At 42.9% G+C, this 19,197-nt stretch overlaps 1 protein-coding gene across 7 annotated transcripts in view; it reads left to right on the forward strand.

Moving 5' to 3' along the window:
* The window catches only part of LOC129818749 (membrane-associated phosphatidylinositol transfer protein 2-like), a 67,517-nt gene that overhangs the window by 8,847 nt on the left and 39,473 nt on the right, over positions 1 to 19,197 (forward strand). For 6 of the 7 annotated variants that reach the window (XM_055874945.1, XM_055874949.1, XM_055874948.1 and 3 more), the window contains exon 2: positions 18,340 to 18,537. In XM_055874945.1, coding sequence (XP_055730920.1) covers positions 18,460 to 18,537 — 78 coding nt within the window. In that variant the 5' untranslated portion in view covers positions 18,340 to 18,459. Of the gene's footprint in view, positions 1 to 11,276; positions 11,641 to 18,339; positions 18,538 to 19,197 lie in introns of those variants that run through there. The other variant, XM_055874947.1, reaches the window with a different exon arrangement.

A 19,197-nucleotide genomic window follows, 5' to 3' on the forward strand; every position in this document is an offset into this window, starting at 1 on the left:
TTATTATGAATCCCCATTTAGCTGCTACCACATATCTACAACACAAAATCCATGTGTACAGTGTGAATGTTATCATGTGTGTGTATGCATGTGTCTGTGCCTATGTTTGTGTTGCTTCACAGTCCCCGCTGCTCCATAATGTGTATTTTTATGTTTTGTAAATCTGATTCTACACTTGCATCAGCTACTTAATGTGAAATAGAGTTTCATGTAGTCATGGCTCTATGTAGTACTGTGCACCTCCCATTGTCTGTTCTGGACTTGGGGACTGTGAAGAGACCTCTGGTGGCATGTCTTGTGGGGTATGCATGGGTGTCTGAGCTGTGTGCTAGTCTTGTGGGGTATGCATGGGTGTCGGAGCTGTGTGCTAGTCATTTAAACAGACAGCTCAGTGCTTTCAATATGTCAATACCACTCACAAATATGGATGAAGTCAATCTCGCCTCTACTTTGAGCCAGCAGAGATTGACATGCATATTATTAATGTCTGCTCTGTGTATATCCAAGGGCCAGCCGTGCTGCCCTGTTCTGAGCCAATTTTCCTCAGTCCCACTTTGTGGCACCTGACCACACGACTAAACAGTAGTCCAGGTGTGACAAAACTAGAGCCTGGAGGACCTGCCCTGTTGATAGTGCTGGTAAGAATGCAGAGCAGCGCTTTATTATGGACAGACTTCACCCCATCTTAGCTACTGTTGTATCAATATGTTTTGACCATGACAGTTTACAATCCAGGGTTACTCCAAGCAGTTTAGTCAGCTCAACTTGATCAATTTCCACATTATTTATTACAAGATTTAGTTGATGTCCCAAATACAATGCTTTTAGTTTTTGAAATATTTAGGACTAATTTATTCCTTGCCATCCATTCTGAAACTAACTGCAGCTCTTTGTTAAGTGTTGCAGTCATTTCAGTTGCTGTAGTAGCTGACGTGTATAGTGTTGAGTTATCCACATACATAAACACACTGGCTTTACTGAAAGCCAAGTGGCATGTCGTTAGTAAAGATTGAAAATTGTAAGGGGCCTAGAGCTGCTCTGGGGAATTCCTGATTCTACCTATTATGTGAGAGGCTTCCATTGAAGAACACCCTCTGTGTTCTGTTAGACAGGTAACTCTTTATCCACATTGTAGCAGGGGGTGTAAAGCCATAAAGCATACGTTCTTCCAACAGCAGACTATGATTGATAATGTCAAAAGCCGCACTGAAGTCGTAACAAAACAGCTTCCTTTTTATCATAAATTTCTCTCAGCCAATCATCAGTTATTTGTGTAAGTGCTGTGCTTCTGAATGTCCTTCCCTATGAACATGCTGAAAGTCTGTTGTTAATTTGTTTACTGTAAAATAGCATTGTATCTGGCCAAACACAATTTTCCCCAAAAGTTTACTAAGGGTTTGTAACAGGCTGATTGGTCGGCTATTTGAGCCAGTAAAGGGGACTTTACTATTCTTAGGTAGCGGAATGACTTTTGCTTCCCTTCAAGCTTGAGGGCACACACGTTCTAGTAGGCTTAAATTTAAGATTTGGAAAATAGGAGTGGCAATATTGTCCACTATTATCCTCAGTAACTTTCCATCCAAGTTGTCAGACCCTGGTGGCTTGTCATTGTTGATAGACGACAAAACATTTTTCACCTCTTCCACACTCACTTTACAGAATTCAAAATTACAATTCTTGTCTTTCAGAATTTGGTCAGATATACTTGGATGTGTAGTGAGAGTGTTTGTTGATGGCATGTCATGCCTAAATCTTCGAATCTTGCCAATTTTTTAATCGTTAAAGTATTTGGCAATATCCTCCGGTTTTGTAATGAATGAGCCATCTGATTTAATGAACGATGGAGCAGAGTTTGCCTTTTTTCCCAAAATGTTATTGAAGGTGCTCCAAAGCATTTTACTATCATTCTTTGTTATTTATCTTTCTTTCATAGTGTAGTTTCTTCTTCTTTTTGTTCGGTTTAGTCACATTATTTCTCAATGTACAGTGTGTTTGCCAGTCGGTTGTGCAGCCAGATTTATTTGCCATTCCTTTTGCCTCATCCCTCTCAACCCTACAATTTTTCAATTTCTCATCAATCCACAGGGATTTAACAGTTTTTACAGTCATTTTCTTAATGGGTGCATGCTTATTAGTAACTGAGATAAGAAATTTCGTAAATGTGTCAAGTGCAACATCTATTTGCTCCTCATTACACATAACGGACCAACAAATATTCTTTACATCAACAGCATAGGAATCATTACAAAAGTTATTGTATTTTATTTATTTATTTATTTTTATTTATTTAACCTTTATTTAACCAGGTAGGCAAATTGAGAACACGTTCTCATTTACAATTGCGACCTGGCCAAGATAAAGCAAAGCAGTTCGACACATACAACAACACATAGTTACACATGGAGTAAAAACAAACATATAGTCAATAATACAGTGAAAAAAATAAGTCTACAGTATATACAATGTGAGCAAGTGAGGTGAGATAAGGGGGGTGAAGGCAAACAGATATATGTATAAATAAATAAAAATATAAAAAGGCCATGGAGGCGAAGTGAGTACAACACAGCAAGTAAAATAAAAACTAAAAAAAACACTGGAATGGTTGGTTTGCATTGGAAGAAAGTGCAAAGTAGAGACAGAAATAATGGGGTGCAAAGGAGCAAAATAAATTAATAAATAAATACAGTAGGTAAAGAGGTAGTTGTTTGGGCTAAATGACCACTACACTATATATATATATATATATATATATATATATATATATATATATATATATATATATATATACTCTATACACTATACTGTTTGTCACTACCCTGGTAGGTTGACTCATAAGCTTTTTCTTGAGTTGGCAGCTTATGAAAGCCAGTCAATATTTAAATCACCCAGAAAATATACCTCTGTTGATGTCACATATACATTATCAAGCATTTCACACATGTTATCGAGATATTGACTATTAGCACTTGGTGACTATAGCAGCTTCCCACCAGAATAGGCTTTAGGTGAGGCAGATGAACCTGTAGCCATATGACTTCAACAGTATTTAACATGAGATCATCTCTCATCTTTACAGGAATGTGGTACTGAATTTAAACAGCAACACTTCCACCATTGGCATTTCTGTATTTTCTGTAAATTTTATAACCATGTATTGCTACCACTGTATCATGAAAGGTATTATCTAAGTGAGTTTCAGAGATAGTCAGAATATAAATGGCATCTGTTAATAACAAGCAAGTTATTCATTTCATGAACCTTGTTTATTGAGCTACATATTTTACTGTGGGCTATTTGTAGCACTTTTCTGGGATGCTTGCTTGTTTTCATTGATTTACTGGGAAGCTTAGCAGAAGTAGACATGTTCATGTTATTTATGTTAGTGCAGGGTGAGCTGCACACAGTGGACTTCCTAGTAGGGCACACCGCCTCAGTGCTAACAGTATAACTCTGGTTCATAGACACATGATTGCTGCATATATAGCTGTAGCATCAGCAGAGGCATTCAGGGCAGTCAGAGGGACATAAATTAGGATACTTACATTGTGTCTACCAATTTCCCTTGTATAATGTAAATTTGCTAAGCCTTATGATGACTCAGCAACACAATGGTAGGGATTAACTGAGCTTGGCTTGGGTCATTGATAAGTCATTGTCTTAACGTAGCCTTATAATGCTGTGAAATGATCCAGGAACCCACATTATTTGGGTAGATCCCATCCTCCTTATAAAAAGTGTTTTGTTTCCAAAAAGTATCAAAATTGTCAACAAAAGTTACACCCATTGAGCGTTTCTCTAGTCAGGAGCATGATGTTTCTGTGTGTCAATTTTTTTCTTAATTCTTTTACCCCTTTTTCTCCCCAATTTCGTGTTATCCAATTGGTAGTTACAGTCTTGTCTCATCGCTGCAACTCCCGTACGGACACGGGAGAGGCGAAGGTTGAGAGCCGTGTGTTTTGTCCTACAAAACACAACCCAACCAAGCCGCACTGCTTCTTGACACAATGCCTACTTAACCCGGAAGCCAGCCGCACCAATGTGTCGGAGGAAACACCGTACACCTGGCGACCTGGTCAGCGTGCATTGCGCCCGGCCCGCCACAGGAGTCGCTAGTGCGCGATGGGACAAGGACATCCCTGCCGGCCAAACCCTCCCCTAACCCAGACGACGCTGGGCCAATTGTGTGCCGCCCCATAGGTGGGCCGCGACAGAGCCTGGACTCGAACCCAGAATCTCTAGTGGCATAGCTAGCACTGCGATGCAGTGCCTTAGACCACTGCGCCACTCGGGAGGTCCTGTGTGTCAATCATGCAGCCATTTTGGAGTACTGTATAATGTGTCTGCAATAATACAATGCTGTTGCTGGCTTACATATCATTGTGAGGGTATGACTAAGGAACCCTTTGTGTTTTTCTGATGCTTGCCTGGCCTCCATTTTGCAGGTTATGGGAGTGTAACATTAACTGTAGGTCACATCTAAAGCCCTCGTTCTCATTACCTACCTGTGTGTGTGTGTGTGTGTGTGTGTTGCCTACCTTCTGTTGAGCACTCACTCTAATTACCAATCTTTTCACTTTGTTCAAACCCAGCCAGGCGTGTCACACCCTCATCAAACATTCACACACACACACACACGCACACACACACACACACACACACACACACACACACACACACACACACACACACACACACACACACACACACACACGTTATGTACTTCTATCCTTATGGGCACCTAAAATTAATTTCCATTAAAAATCCTATTTTCCCTAACCCCTAACCCTTACCATAACATTAACCACTAATCCTAAACCTAACCACTAAGTTTAAAATAGCCTTTGTCCTTTTACTACCCTTGTGGGGAGTTTGGGGGATTTTATGTCCCCACAAGAACCAACCCGACCCCCCCCCCCCCCCCCCCCCCCCCCCCCCCCCGCCCCTGCACACACGTCCATAAAACACACACACACACATATGTTTTACTATCCTTGTGGGGCCCAACACATTTATTCCCAATCAAAATCCTATTTCCCCTAGGCCTACCCTTAACCTAACCCTTAACCTTAATTCTAACCCTTAACCTAACCCTTAACCTTAATTCTAACCCTTAACCTAACCCTTAACCTTAATTCTAACCCTTAACCTAACCCTTAACCTTAATTCTAACCCTTAACCTAACCCTTAACCTTAATTCTAACCCTTAACCTAACCCTAACCCTTAACCTAACCCGTAACCTTAATTCTAACCCTTAACCTAACCCTTAACCTAACCCTTAACCTAACCCTAACCCTTAACCTAACCCTTAACCTAACCCTTAACCTTAACCTAACCCTTAACCTAACCCTTAACCTAACCCGTAACCTAAATTCTAACCCTTAACCTAACCCTTAACCTAACCCTTAACCTTAATTCTAACCCTTAACCTAACCCTTAACCTTAATTCTAACCCTTAACCTTAATTCTAACCCTAATCCCTAAGCCTAAAATAGCCTCCTGGTCCTAACAAGGCTAGTAAAACCAAACCACACGCACACCTGCACACATATGTACAGCCTCCTATCGAACACTCTTATACCGGATACCCAGTTGAAGCGTCCGTCCGTTAGTTAAAAGTTAGTCCAGGTATCATCTTCCCCTCTCCTCTCCCTTTGTGTGTGTGAGAAGATGTGTAGGCCTATGTGTGGTGGTATCTGTAGCAGTGTGTGTGTGTGTGTGTGTGTGTGTGTGTGTGTGTGTGTGTGTGAGAAGATGTGTAGGCCTATGTGTGGTGGTATCTGTAGCAGTGTGTGTGTGAGAAGATGTGTAGGCCTATGTGTGGTGGTATCTGTAGCAGTGTGTGTGTGTGTGTGTTTGACCGCACACGGCCTACACTCTCTCCTTGTCTGTTGTTATTAATGCTCGCTTTAATAGGATACGGGCCGTTGGTCTTAGTAGAAGCTTCATCAGCCACACACACACATCCACACATACGCTACGGCCAGGCCAGGTTGTATATTACCCAGGCTCAGAGCATTGGACCCTGGCCAGACAGTAATGCTAATAGAGTGCGTGCGTGCGTGCGTGCGTGCGTGTGTTGCTCCCACTCTGTGGTTGATTCATCTCTCTGCCTTCATTTCGCTCTCTTTTTCTATCGCTCTTTCTCTCTCCATTTCTTTTTCTCACATATACACACAAATACACACAAATTCACATATACACACTCTCTCCTCCCTCTCTCTCTCCTCCACCCCTGTTCCCCCACTGCTCTCTCTCTCTCTGTCTCTTTCTCTCATGACAACTTGGTTAACAGAGAACCAGTATGGCATCTAGGACGGTGTGAGGGGGTTGCTCAGTACAGTTCAGCTAGCATGAATACGCCACGTACTTTCTTTCTCCACTTTCTACCATACAAACACAACAGTAATTTAACTCCGATGTTTCTAGTGTTTGTGCTTATTAAAGTTCCTTAAATGGCCGCGGTTTAAAAACTGTCAGAAACACACAGCAGTTCCGAAATTCAGAAGAAAGTGAGAGGTCTCTGAATGCCCTTATATGGTAGACAGGAGAAACTGGCTAAAGTCAGGACTGTAAGCCATGTACTAGTTCTCTTCGGTGTCTTGACACAACACCTAGTCTAACTCTGTTAAAAGATTGAATGTTTAAAAGTCTGTCTGGTGGGGCTACATACAGACTAAGTCATTTGGTCCAGAATTGATTGCATCATCTTCTTGTCTTCATTTTGGGATTATAGAATATATACAACACAGACAGAGATCCTGTGGCAGTCTCTTCACACCCCCACACTCTAGTCTTTAGGCTGGGTTTCTGTATAGCACTTGGTGACATCAGCTGATGTAAAAAGGGCTTTATAAATACATTTGATTGATTGAATCCCATCAGCTCCACATATTTGCATTTAGTTTCCATAAACGATTTCAGAAGCAAAGACGTGACGAGCCAGAGGAGTTCAGTAGAGAGAAGGGTGTTGATGAAATCACCCATCTTTGTTGATGAAAGCATATTTCCCAGTAAATAGGTGATAGACCAGACTAGAGCGGCAGCCTGGCAGGAGATGAGAAAGTCCATGATCATGGCTGATATGTTTGACTGGCCATCAATGTGCCTACTGACACAGTCTGTTCTAATACAACACTATCACAACACACTTTGTGTGTTACTGTGTGTGTGTTTGCACAATACCTACCACTTCCCCCCCTAGCCACCAAGAAATAGAAGCTTTTCCAATCCCGCTCCAGCAGCGGAGGTGATATGAAAAACTGCGTCAGGGTGGGAAATCGAATGCTGACTTCTGACTCTCTCTCCACCAGAGACCCAAATGGAGCGTTTTTAATAGCTCTGAGCAATAGCAGGCAGGGAGGGAGAGAGGGATGAAGGGAGGAAAACGGATGGTTGGATGAACAGTGAGCGTCTGACGATTATCTCAGCTCCCCTCCTCCCAGAGAGAGAGTGATTTATTGCCTCATTCAAATAAACGGTGGAGAGGAAGGGAGAGGGAGAGAGTGGAGGAGAGGAGAGAGCGCGGAGGAGAGAGATCAGACGCATCAGAGCATGTCGCGTCACAACTGAACCCCCTCCCCTCCTCCGGAGCTAAAAATAGACTGCCTTCACTCATCATCTATTCCCACCCCTCCTCACACATACAGTTACTCACACACACACACACACACCGCACGCCAGGGGCACGTTCCTTCTCATTCACCTCCCTGTGTCTCCCCACCCCACCCTCTCTGATATAGTGACGTTGGGCTTGTATGACGATGACATCAGAGCTATGTGGGTCCAGACTCATTACTCAGGCCAGGCAGAGAGGAAAAGGTAGAATTCCTAGAGGAGAGAGGACTGTTGTGGAATTGTATGCCGAATTGGGATCCATTTCCTGGTTGTCTGTGCGTGAGAAGGAAATGGTAAATGAAGGTGTTCTATTTTATTCTAGTTGGACTGTTTTTATTTGGACTCCTCTCTCTACTAAACAGAGAAGGAAGGAAGCTCTCTATACTACATTACGTCTTTAGCCTCAACATGGTTGTTGCAAAACTGAGAAAGAGGAAGGTGTCTTTAGCATCTGGGCAGAGCTGATACCAGATTTTGTCAAAAGAGATTGAGATCATGTAGATGTGACGTGTCAGGACTAGTCTTTGTGCCTTTAGGTTTCAGTGTTTGTAACTAACTGTGTACAAGAGAACCGCAGCCCACTGTCTACTAGTTCACTTGTCAACTGTCTTCTTCCTGGCATGTTTTCAACAGTGGCAGCTGACTAAGGTGCCTAAGCAAGTAGATTACATTGTAGTTATTGCCATGTGTCTACTATCTGTTTACTCAAACATAATGGTTGTATCATTATCCACAGATTCCTTTATTGAGAACCTTTAAACTTTTGCCTTGTCAACAAGCGGATGGTGGTGACATTGCATTGGGAGAGTAGTGCAAGTGCAGAGTGATTCGTAGGTATGTCACAAGGTGACAGAGACAGGCCGAGAACATCACAGCCTCTGTGATCTGGACCTGAGCTCTGGATATTACAGTAGACTGTCCAAGCTGGCTGGCTGATTGGGTTAACCAGCCTTTGCCGGAGGCTGGATAGACTATGGTTGTGTGTGCTGGGTGGAGACCTGTCAGCAAGGGGAGAGAGAGAGACTGTGAGAGAGAGAGAGACTGTGAGAGAGAGAGAGACTGTGTGAGAGAGAGAGACTGTGACTACGGTTGGCTGCTGCTATGAATGAGAAATTACTTCTACAATCTCTAATATACTCCTTCCTTTCTAGCCAGGTTGCCAGATCTGGTTGTGATTTAGCCCACTCATCTGTCAAGCCCTCCTTGACATGTCAGGCAAGTAACAGATGGACGCATTCAAACGTGATAGATTGACACGTGTGAATTCTAGCATTTACAGTTGAAGTCGGAAGTTTACATTACATATGGTCGAGTCATTAAAACTCGTTTTTCAACCACTCCACAAATTTCTTGTTAACAAACTAGTTTTGGCAAGTCGGTTAGGACATCTACTTTGTGCATTACACAAGTAATTTTTCCAACAATTGTATACACACAGATTATTTCACTTATAATTAACTGTATCACAATTCCAGTGGGTCAGAAGTTTACATTCACTAAGCTGACTGTGCCTTTAAACAGCTTGGAAAATTCCAGAAAATGATGTCATGGCTTTAGAAGCTTCTGATAGGCTAATTGACATCATTTGACTCAATTGGAGGTGTACCTGTGGATGTATTTCAAGGCCTACCTTCAAACTCAGTGCTTCTTTGCTTGACATCATGGGAAAATCAAAAGAAATCAGCCAAGACGTCAGAAAAAAAAGTGAAGCACGGGGGTGGCAGCAGCATGTTGTGGGGGTGCTTTGCTGCAGGAGGGACTGGTGCACTTTACAAAATAGATGGCATCATGAGGAAGGAACTTATGTGGATATATTGAAGCATCAGTCAGGAAGTTAAAGCTTTTGTTTTTGTAGACCTCCACAAGTCTGGTTCATCCTTGGGAGCAATTTCAAAACACCTGAAGGTACCACGCTCATCTGTACAAACAATAGTATGCAAGTATCAACACCATGGGACCACGCAGCCGTCATACCGCTCAGGAAGGAGACGCGTTCTGTCTCCTAGAGATGAACGTACTTTGGTGCAAAAAGTGCAAATCATTTCCAGAACAACAGCAAAGGACCTTTTGAAGATGCTGGAGGAAACGGGTAAAAAAGTATCTATATCCACAGTAAAACGAGTCCTATATCGACATAAGCTGAAAGGCCGCTCAACAAAGAAGAAGCCACTGCTCCAAAACCGCCATAAAAAAGCCAGACTACGGTTTGCAACCTCACATGGGGACAAAGATAGTACTTTTTGGAGAAATGTCCTCTGGTCTGATGAAACCAAAATAGAACTGTTTGGCCATAATGACCATCGTTATGTTTGAAGGAAAAAGGGGGAGGCTTGCAAGCCGAAGAACACCATCCCAACCGTGAAGCACGGGAGTGGCAGCATCATCTTGTGGGGGTGCTTTGCTGCAGGAGGGACTGGTGCACTTCACAAAATAAATGGCATCATCAAGAAGAAAAATTGTGGATATTTTGAAGCGACATCGGTCAGGAAGTTAAAGCTTGGTCGCAAATGGGTCTTCCAAATGGACAATGACCCCAAGCATACTTCCAAAGTTGTGTCAAAATGGCTTAAGGACAACAAAGTCAAGGTATTGGAGTGGCCATCACAAAGCCCTAACCTCAATCCTATAGATGATTTGTGGGCAGAACTGAAAAAGCGTGTGCAAGCAAGGCAAACAAACCAGACTCAGGTACACCAACTCTGTCAGGAGGAATGGGCCAAAATTCACCCAACTTATTGTGGGAAGCTTGTGGAAGGCTACCCAAAACGTTTGACCCAAGTTAAACAATTTAAAGGCAATGCTACCAAAAAACTAAAAATGTTATTTGATTTAACCTTTATTTAACTAGGCAAGTCAGTTTAAGAACACATTCTTATTTTCAATGATGGCATACTAAGGCCTATGAGCATTTACAATATCTAGAGGAGTGAGATCACTGGGGGGTTATTGATGGGTAATGTGAAAAGTAATGCATGGTTCAGAGATTTGGTAGTCAAAGTGAAAGACACGTGGTGATTCAAGGCAGGCTCATTCAAATTATGCAATTCAACACCAGGCCAGGGAAGCAGAATATTCCAGGTGCATGGTTTATGACACCCTGCATGTGTGAAGTCATTTTTCTCTGTGTTCACTGATCAAAGGGGTACTTTCTACTTAGGCTACAGTATGTTTACATGCCTTTACTCTATTCAAAACTGACCTCGGTTTTTGAGATGCTGAACAGTGTACCTCTGTTTTTGAGGAATTCATACTCTGTGTTGTGTGAGTTTGTAAAGAAAAGTAAAGGACTTGAATCTGTTTAGATCAGCTGACAACACAAATGCCTAGTCCTATGAATACCATTACCAAGAGATAGCAGGAGACATATGGAGAGCAGGCGAGAGGTAGACATTCACAAGGGAAGAGAGGATAAATGAGGAAGAGCGACGATGATCGTGTGAGAGAGCGAGAGAGAGAGGATCGATTGTGAGAGGAAAAGAGAGAGAGGAGAGACAGGAAGAAGTGTAAGTGTGTGCGAGAGTTTGAGGAATGAAGGAGTCCAGTCGCACTGAATAACCAGTGGGCCATCCCTCAGACTCGATGCATCATAACAACACTGACCAATCACATCACAGCCTCATGCATCTCCATGGTAACTGGGCTTCCTAGCTCCAGAGGAGGTGGAGACGGGGTGGAAATAAAAAATAATAAAGTGTGGAAGGGGAAAAGAGGAAGAGAGAGAGAGCGAATCGATGTCTTCTGTTTTTTTCCCTCCTCTGATGTCTGGTTTCACACCAAGCGCTCCTGTCCTGCTGCGTTAGCCACATCACAGCTGACGAGACCACAGACCAACACAACAACAGCAGAGACAATAACAACAACGTAGGCTTACCAGACTAAGGCCAGTCGGGGATGGTGCTACTGTAGGGACGTCAGTATGTCAGGCTGATGGGGCTGAGTGCGGGAGATGAGATGGCCCTTCAGTCACTGTTGATTGGATCTGTTGGTTATGACAAGCTGCCGAGCTGTCTTCCTGCTTCTAAAAGGTAAAACGTATTGTTCTGAGACTGCTCTTCTGTATCAGTTTTACCGGTTTTTAGTTTGGTGCATGTCAATGTCTGTGTGTGTTCTTGTATGTCAGATGCAGACTGAGGAAAGGACTGGAGGAGAGGATGCCACTATAGACTGTTGATACATGCAGCCCTGGAGTATAGCTGGTTTAGGGGGAAACAAGTGGAGTGTGTGGCGTACTAGTCGTAGTGTGTTGCCATTCACCATATTATCACATTCATTCTTCATGCTGGAACCTCGACTTGTGAGGCTGTACGTGGAGGCTGAACGTCTGCTTTAGGTTAGCTACTGTACGTTTTAGCTGAGCCTGATTGTGTTGAGCCTGAATGTGTGTACTGTGTGCTGCCGGAGTTGTGTTGTTGTTGTTGGTGATCCTGCCACTGAAGCCTGTATTGATCACATGCTGTTAAACATTGATAAAAGTCTGGCATGTCTGGCTGGCTGGCTGGCTTCAGGGGCAGCAGCGATGCGTTTCAGTGGAATGGAGGCTTGTGATGTGCTGGGAGCCATCACTGAAATTATTATTAGGGGTTCACACAAGTTTACATTTTTTTGGCTTGTTACAGGCTGTTATCCATGCTAGATCAAACAATGATGTGTAATACACAAAGTTAGACTGGATTCCTTTTTATTTTTTTAAAGGCAATTTGCAATGGGTTTTCAATGGGCATAATCGAAACCATAATAGATTATTTTGTCAAATATCCTGAAATTCTCAACAAAACCTTAGTGGAATATCAAACAAACACTTACACTGTAGAATGGAGGAATTCATAGTTACTTTTGATAAAGTTATAATGCTTTAAGATATGCAAAAATACAGAATGGATAAAAATGTGTTTTCTGCTACAGTTGTGGTCTGTAGCACCACCAAGGACTAGTCTATTATGACATAGAACCCCTGAGAAAACTGTAGGAGACCCCACTGAAACAGAACTTTATCTAGTAAAAATCTGACTTTCTGGGCCAGAGATATTAAAACTGGAATGTAATTTTTAAGAGGTCAAATGTACAAGCAGCCAAAAAGGACAGTCACATATTTTAACCAAATGTACTAAACATATAAACTGACTAATGAATCATGCATACGTACTTAGAGTATAGAATAAACATGTTACTTTTGTCATAAATATTATGCTTTAAGTCATGCATATACACAGAAAAAAACATGTCAAACATGGGCATTTGCGAACAAATACCTTTCTCAGACAGTCAAACTTGGACATTAGCGACCAAATATCTTTCTCAGACTGTGTAGATCCCCTCTATTCAGAAAGGCACTTCTGAACAATACGCACTTTACCTTGTGAGGATCTGACATTCTGGGCAGAGATATTGCAGTCAAAGATTACATTTTTTTAGGTAATGATAGATTTTGTCCATATTCACAGAATACAAAGATTGAAGGTGCATTCGGAAAGTTTTCAGACCCCTTGACTTTTTCCACATTTTGTTACGTTACAGCCTTATTCTAAAATGGATTAAATAGATTTTCCCCAAGGCCTCCCGAGTGGCACAGTGGTCTAAGGCACTAGCTAGGCACTAGCTGTGCCACTAGAGATTCTGGGTTCGATTCCAGGCTCTGTCGCAGCCGGCCGCGACCGGGAAACCCATGGGGCGGCGCACAATTGGCCCAGCGTTGCCGGGTTAGGGGAGGGTTTGGCCGGCAGGGGGATGTCCTTGTCCCATCGCGCACTAGCGACTCCTGTGGTTAGCCAGGGACAGTGCACGCTGACACGGTTGCCAGGTGTACAGTGTTTTCTCCGGCACATTGGTGCGGCTGGCTTCCGGGTTCAGTAGGCATGTGTCAAGAAGCAGTGCGGCTTGGTTGGGTTGTGTTTCGGAGGACGCACGGATCTCGATCTTCGCCTCTCCTGAGTCCGTACGAGACAAGACTGTAACTACCAATTGGATACCACAAAATTGGGGAGAAAACTGGCAGCGGGTTTTGCGGGTACTATTTAATGAAGCTGCCAGTTGAGGACTTGTGAGGCGTCTGTTTCTCAAACACTAATGTACTTGTCCTTTTGCTCAGTTGTGCACCGGGCCTCCCACTCCTCCTTCTATTCTGGTTAGAGCCACTTTGTGCTGTTCTGTGAAGGGAGTAGTACACAGCGTTGTACGAGATTTTCAGTTTCACCTGTACCTGTCCTGCTGTGTGTGATGTTCGGACATACCGATCCTGTGCAGGTATTGTTACACGTGATCTGCCACTGCGGGGACGATCAGCTGTCCGTCCTGTCTCCCTGTAGCACTGTCTTAGGTGTCTCACAGTACGGACATTGCAATTTATTGCTCTGGCCACATCTGCAGTCCTCATGCCTCCTTACAGCATGCCTAAGGCACGTTCACGCAGATGAGCAGGGACCCTGGGAATCTTTCTTTAGTTTTTTTTCCAGAGTCAGTAGAAAGGCCTCTTTATGAAAAGCTAACTGACATTTACTCTTGAGGTGCTGGCATGCTGCACCCTCGACAACTACTGTGATTATTATTATTTGACCATGCTGGTCATTTATGAACATTTGAACATCTTGGCCATGTTCTGTTATAATCTCCACCTGGCACAGCCAGAAGACGACTAGCCACCTCTTATAGCCTGGTTCCTCTCTAGGTTTCTTCCTAGGTTTTGGCCTTTCTAGGGAGTTTTTCCTAGCCACCGTGCTTCTACACCTGCATTGCTTGCTGTTAAGGGTTTTAAGGCTGGGTTTCTGTACAGCACTTTGAGATATCAGCTGATGTACGAAGGGCTTTATAAATAAATTTGATTTAATGATTTGATTTAGTGTCCTAAGTTTTCATAACTGTGACCTTAATTGCCTACCGTCGGTAAACTGTTAGTGTCTTAACGACTGTTCCACAGGTGCATGTTCATTAGTTGTTTATGGTTCATTGAACAAGCATGGGAAACAGTGTTTAAACCCTTTACAATGAAGATCTGTCAAGTTATTTGGGTCCTGAAAAAGGGGTGTTTCTTTTTTTGCTGAGTAGTAGTAGATCTGTACCAGTACAGAGGGATCAGCAACTGATACTGTTGAAGTCGGAAGTTTACATACACCTTAGCCAAATACATTTAAACTCAGTTTTTCACAATTCCTGACATTCAATCCTAGTAAAAACTCCCTGTTTTAGGTCAGTTAGGATCACCACTTTATTTTAAGAATGTGAAATGTCAGAATAATGATTTATTTCAGCTTTTATTTCTTTCATCACATTCCCAGTGAGTCAGAAGTTTACATGCACTCAATTAGTATTTGGTAGCATTGCCTTTGAATTGTTTAACTTGGGTCAAATGTTTCGGGTAGCCTTCCACAAGCTTCCCACAATAGGTTGGGTGAATTTTGGCCCATTCCTCCTGACAGAGCTGGTGTACCTGAGTCAGGTATATTTTCGTAGGCCCCCTTGCTCGCACACACTTTTTCAGTTCTAACCACAAATTCTCTATGGGATTGAGGTCAGGGCTTTGTGATGGCCACTCCAATACCTTGACTTTATTGTCCTTAAGCCATTTTGACACAACTTTGGAAGTATGCTTGGGGTCAATGTCCATTTGGAAGACCCATTTGCGACCAAGATTTAACTTCCTGACCGATGTCTTGCGATGTTGCTTCAATATATCCATATAATTTTCCTACCTCATGATGCCATCTATTTTGTGAAGTGCATCTGCCCCTCCTGCAGCAAAGCACCCCCACAACATGATGCTGCCACCCCCGTGCTTCACGGTTGGGATGGTGTTCTTCGGCTTGCAAGCCTCCCCCCTTTTTCCTCCAAACATAACGATGGTCATTATGGCCAAACAGTTCTATTTTTGTTTCATCAGACCAGAGGACATTTCTCCAAAAAGTACAATCTATGTCCCCATGTGCAGTTGCAAACCGTAGTCTGGCTTTTTTATGGCAGGTTTTGGAGCAGTGGCTTCTTCCTTGCTGAGCGGCCTTTCAGATTATGTCGATATAGGACTCATTTTACTGTGAATATAGAGTTTGAAGGTAGGCCTTGAAATACATCCACAGGTACACCTCCAACTGACTCAAATTATGTCAATTAGCCCATCAGAAGCTTCTAAAGCCATGACATCATTTTCTGGAATTTTCCAAGCTGTTTAAAGGCACAGTCAACTTAGTGTATGTAAACTTCTGACCCATTGGAATTGTGATACAGTGAATTATAAGTGAAATAATCTCTCTGTAAACAGTTGTTGGAAAAATAACTAACTTGTCATCCACAATGTAGATGTCCTAACCGACTTGCCAAAACTAGAGTTTGTTAACAAGAAATTTGTGGAGTGGTTGAAAAACGAGTTTTAATGACTCCAACCCAAGTGTATGTAAACTTTCGACAGTATATAGTTACACAGTATATAGTTTATTATGGTAGTATGATTCTGCGACCGACAGTACTACCATCCTAGCAAGGTTCCACAGGACAGAATAATAGACCCATGGCCTTGTGAAATGGTGTTTTGACTTCACAAGAGTCATTCTACTATATTATATTAGACACATTTACTGAGTAAAATATATATGAGATGTCCAGTACATTGAGCTGATATGGCCTGCCCCAGTGTGAAAACCAAACTCCCAGTGAGTCCCCTAGGATAAGGTTTTAGTTTTCAGACTGGGCAGCACTGCAACAATCTCAGCTGGACCCAGCAGTGGACATCCCCCAAAGTAATCACCATGCTGGAGCTCAGCCACCTCAGACCCCATAGGGAGAGGATATGACAGACGGACGCTGAGGAGAAAAGCATTAGGCTACCTCATCAGCGGACAATAAAGTCCCTCCTGCATTGGTTGGCATGAAGGATGGAATTGGCCCGGAACAGACCCCAAAACAATACACACACACACACACACACACACACACACACACACATACACACACACACACAGATATGCACATCGGCACACACACGCAGACACACACACGAGTGCGCAAACACACACACACACTGGCTGTGGTATAAGATGTATTGGAAGTGGCCTGCTCACTGCCAAGGCAGACCCTAGCAGTTTTAATGTGTTTGTGTCCAGCCTAAGTGCTCCAGCATATTACTGAAGACTGAATACAATACATCACCGCTTGGCTTGTCCTGTCTCTGGTCCAGCAATACAATACCTATAGTGCAAATACAATACCCTACCACAGTGCAAATACAATACCCTACCGCAGTGCAAATACATTACCCTACTGCAGTGCAAATACATTACCCTACTGCAGTGCAAATACATTACCCTACCGCAAATACAATACATTCAGTATTTTCAGTGCTCTCATATAGAGGAGATGGTGAAACTTCAAAGAGACACTTGGTTATAATATGACTAATACTTTTCTGCTGTGGTCAGAGTTTGTGTGCGCTACATGTTTTTATCAAATTAAACCTCCGTTAGAACAGCAGCTCACATTAATGTAGTTAACTATAATGGGAATCATTTTAAGCCAATGACGTTAGTGCGGAATGGTTTCAAGCCAATGACATGTAGCAATCTTTGGGAGGGGGAATCCTGTTACGTCAATGACGTAGATTGGTGCATTATTTGGGCAACAATAACTTTAAGCCATTGACATACTGTATCGCATTGTTAGTGTCCAGTATGCTCTAACCCAATCTTAATCCAAGACCACCTGTTAATCTCTCTCTCTCTGCCTCTGCGTCCCCTCTGGCTTCCCTGTGACACTCCACTAGCCTCTGTCTCTATCAATCTATTAATCTGTTGGGCTGGAGTGATTATGCCTCTCGCTCTCTCGCTCTCTCTCTCGCTCTCTCGCTCTCTCTCTCTCTCTCTCTCTCTCTCTCTCTCTCTCTCTCTCTCTCTCTCTCTCTCTCTCTCTCTCTCGAGCAGCCTTCCAACCCCTCTTTCTCACTACCCTTTTCTCCTCTCTCCCTCCCTCTTATTCCCTCTCTCCCTCCCTCTTATTCCCTCTCTCCCTCCCTCTTATTCCCTCTCTCCCTCCCTCTTATTCCCTCTCTCCCTCCCTCTTATTCCCTCCCTCCATTCTCTCTCTCCTCTCCTATTAGACAGAGTTGTGTGGTGCTGTGTGTTTAATCTGCTTTAAACTAAGCCACCTCAGTCATGTGACTCCCTTAACTCGTCCCTGTCTGTCTGTGTGTGTTGCCATGCTGCCTTGTATTTTGGGAGGCTTGAGCAGACCTCTACTGAAGGAAACGTTGTTTATATTTTGTTTTGTCATTACTTGGACATTGATTGAATGTTGATGCCTGGGACTTGCCGATTTGTGGAATTGCATTGTTAGCAGACTGCTGTTACTGCACCTCTACAGTGATAGGGACATTGACTTTTAGGAATAACTTTTGGCATTTAGTTTGGACGTTACTGAGAAGTGGCTGGAACATTGGATATAATGTGGACTTAGAAAAAATATATAAATATTTGATTAGTAGGTAAATGTTTTGATATATCTGACTCAGGGCTGAATGGTGACTGAGGACATACACACACAAGATGTGGAGAGGAAGTGTTGTCTTGATTGGATTAAGGATTTATATGTGATTATGTCATTCCGTGTCAAGTATTCTCTTCTTACCCTTGCGTGTGTGTGTCATCACACAGACATTTTCTGAGACTACTGATAGTTCTCACAACATAGAATTGACCAAATCAAGTATTATAAGGTTTCCTCTCACCCAGTGTAACTCTCTCCTCCTACAGGTCTGAACCATGATGCTTTCCATCGAGGCTGTTTGATGCTGCTGCTGCTTGGGTAGAGCGGCTCGTTGAAACGACTCTCCGCCCCCCCCCCTCCCCTGTTACCCCCACCCACCAGCCACCATGTTGATCAAGGAGTACCGGATCCCCATGCCCATGAGCGTGGAGGAGTACCGCATTGCCCAGCTCTACATGATCCAGGTGGGTGGTTGCTGGCTAGCATAGAAAATACAGCACACAGAATACATATACAGTTGAAGTCGGAAGTTTACATTCACCTTAGCCAAATGCATTTAAACTTCGTTTTTCACAATTCCTGACATTAAATCCTAGAAAAAATTATCTTTTTTCAGTCAGTTAGGATCATCACTTTTATTTTAAGAACGTGAAATGTCAGAATAATAGTAGAGAGAAGGATTTAGTTCAGCTTTTATTTCTTTCATCACATTCCCAGTGGGTCAGAAGTTTACATGCACTCAATCAGTATTTGGTAGCATTGCCTTTAAATTGTTTAACTTGGATCAAATGTTTCGGGTAGCCTTCCACAAGCTTCCCACAATAAGTTGGGTGAATTTTGGCCCATTCCTCCTGACAGAGCTGGTGTAACTGAGTCAGGTTTGTAGGCCTTCTTGCTCGCACATGCTTTTTCAGTTCTGCCCACAAATTTTCTATGGGATTGAGGTCAGGGCTTTGTGATGGCCACTCCAATACCTTGACTTTGTTGTCCTTAAGCCATTTTGCCACAACTTTGGAAGTATGCTTGGGGTCATTGTCCATTTGGAAGACCCATTTGCGACCAAGCTTTAACTTCCTGACTGATGCTTCAATATATCCACATAAGTTCCTACCTCATGATGCCAT

This window comes from Salvelinus fontinalis, chromosome 21 (genome assembly GCF_029448725.1).
Source record: "Salvelinus fontinalis isolate EN_2023a chromosome 21, ASM2944872v1, whole genome shotgun sequence".
Lineage (NCBI taxonomy): Eukaryota > Metazoa > Chordata > Actinopteri > Salmoniformes > Salmonidae > Salvelinus > Salvelinus fontinalis.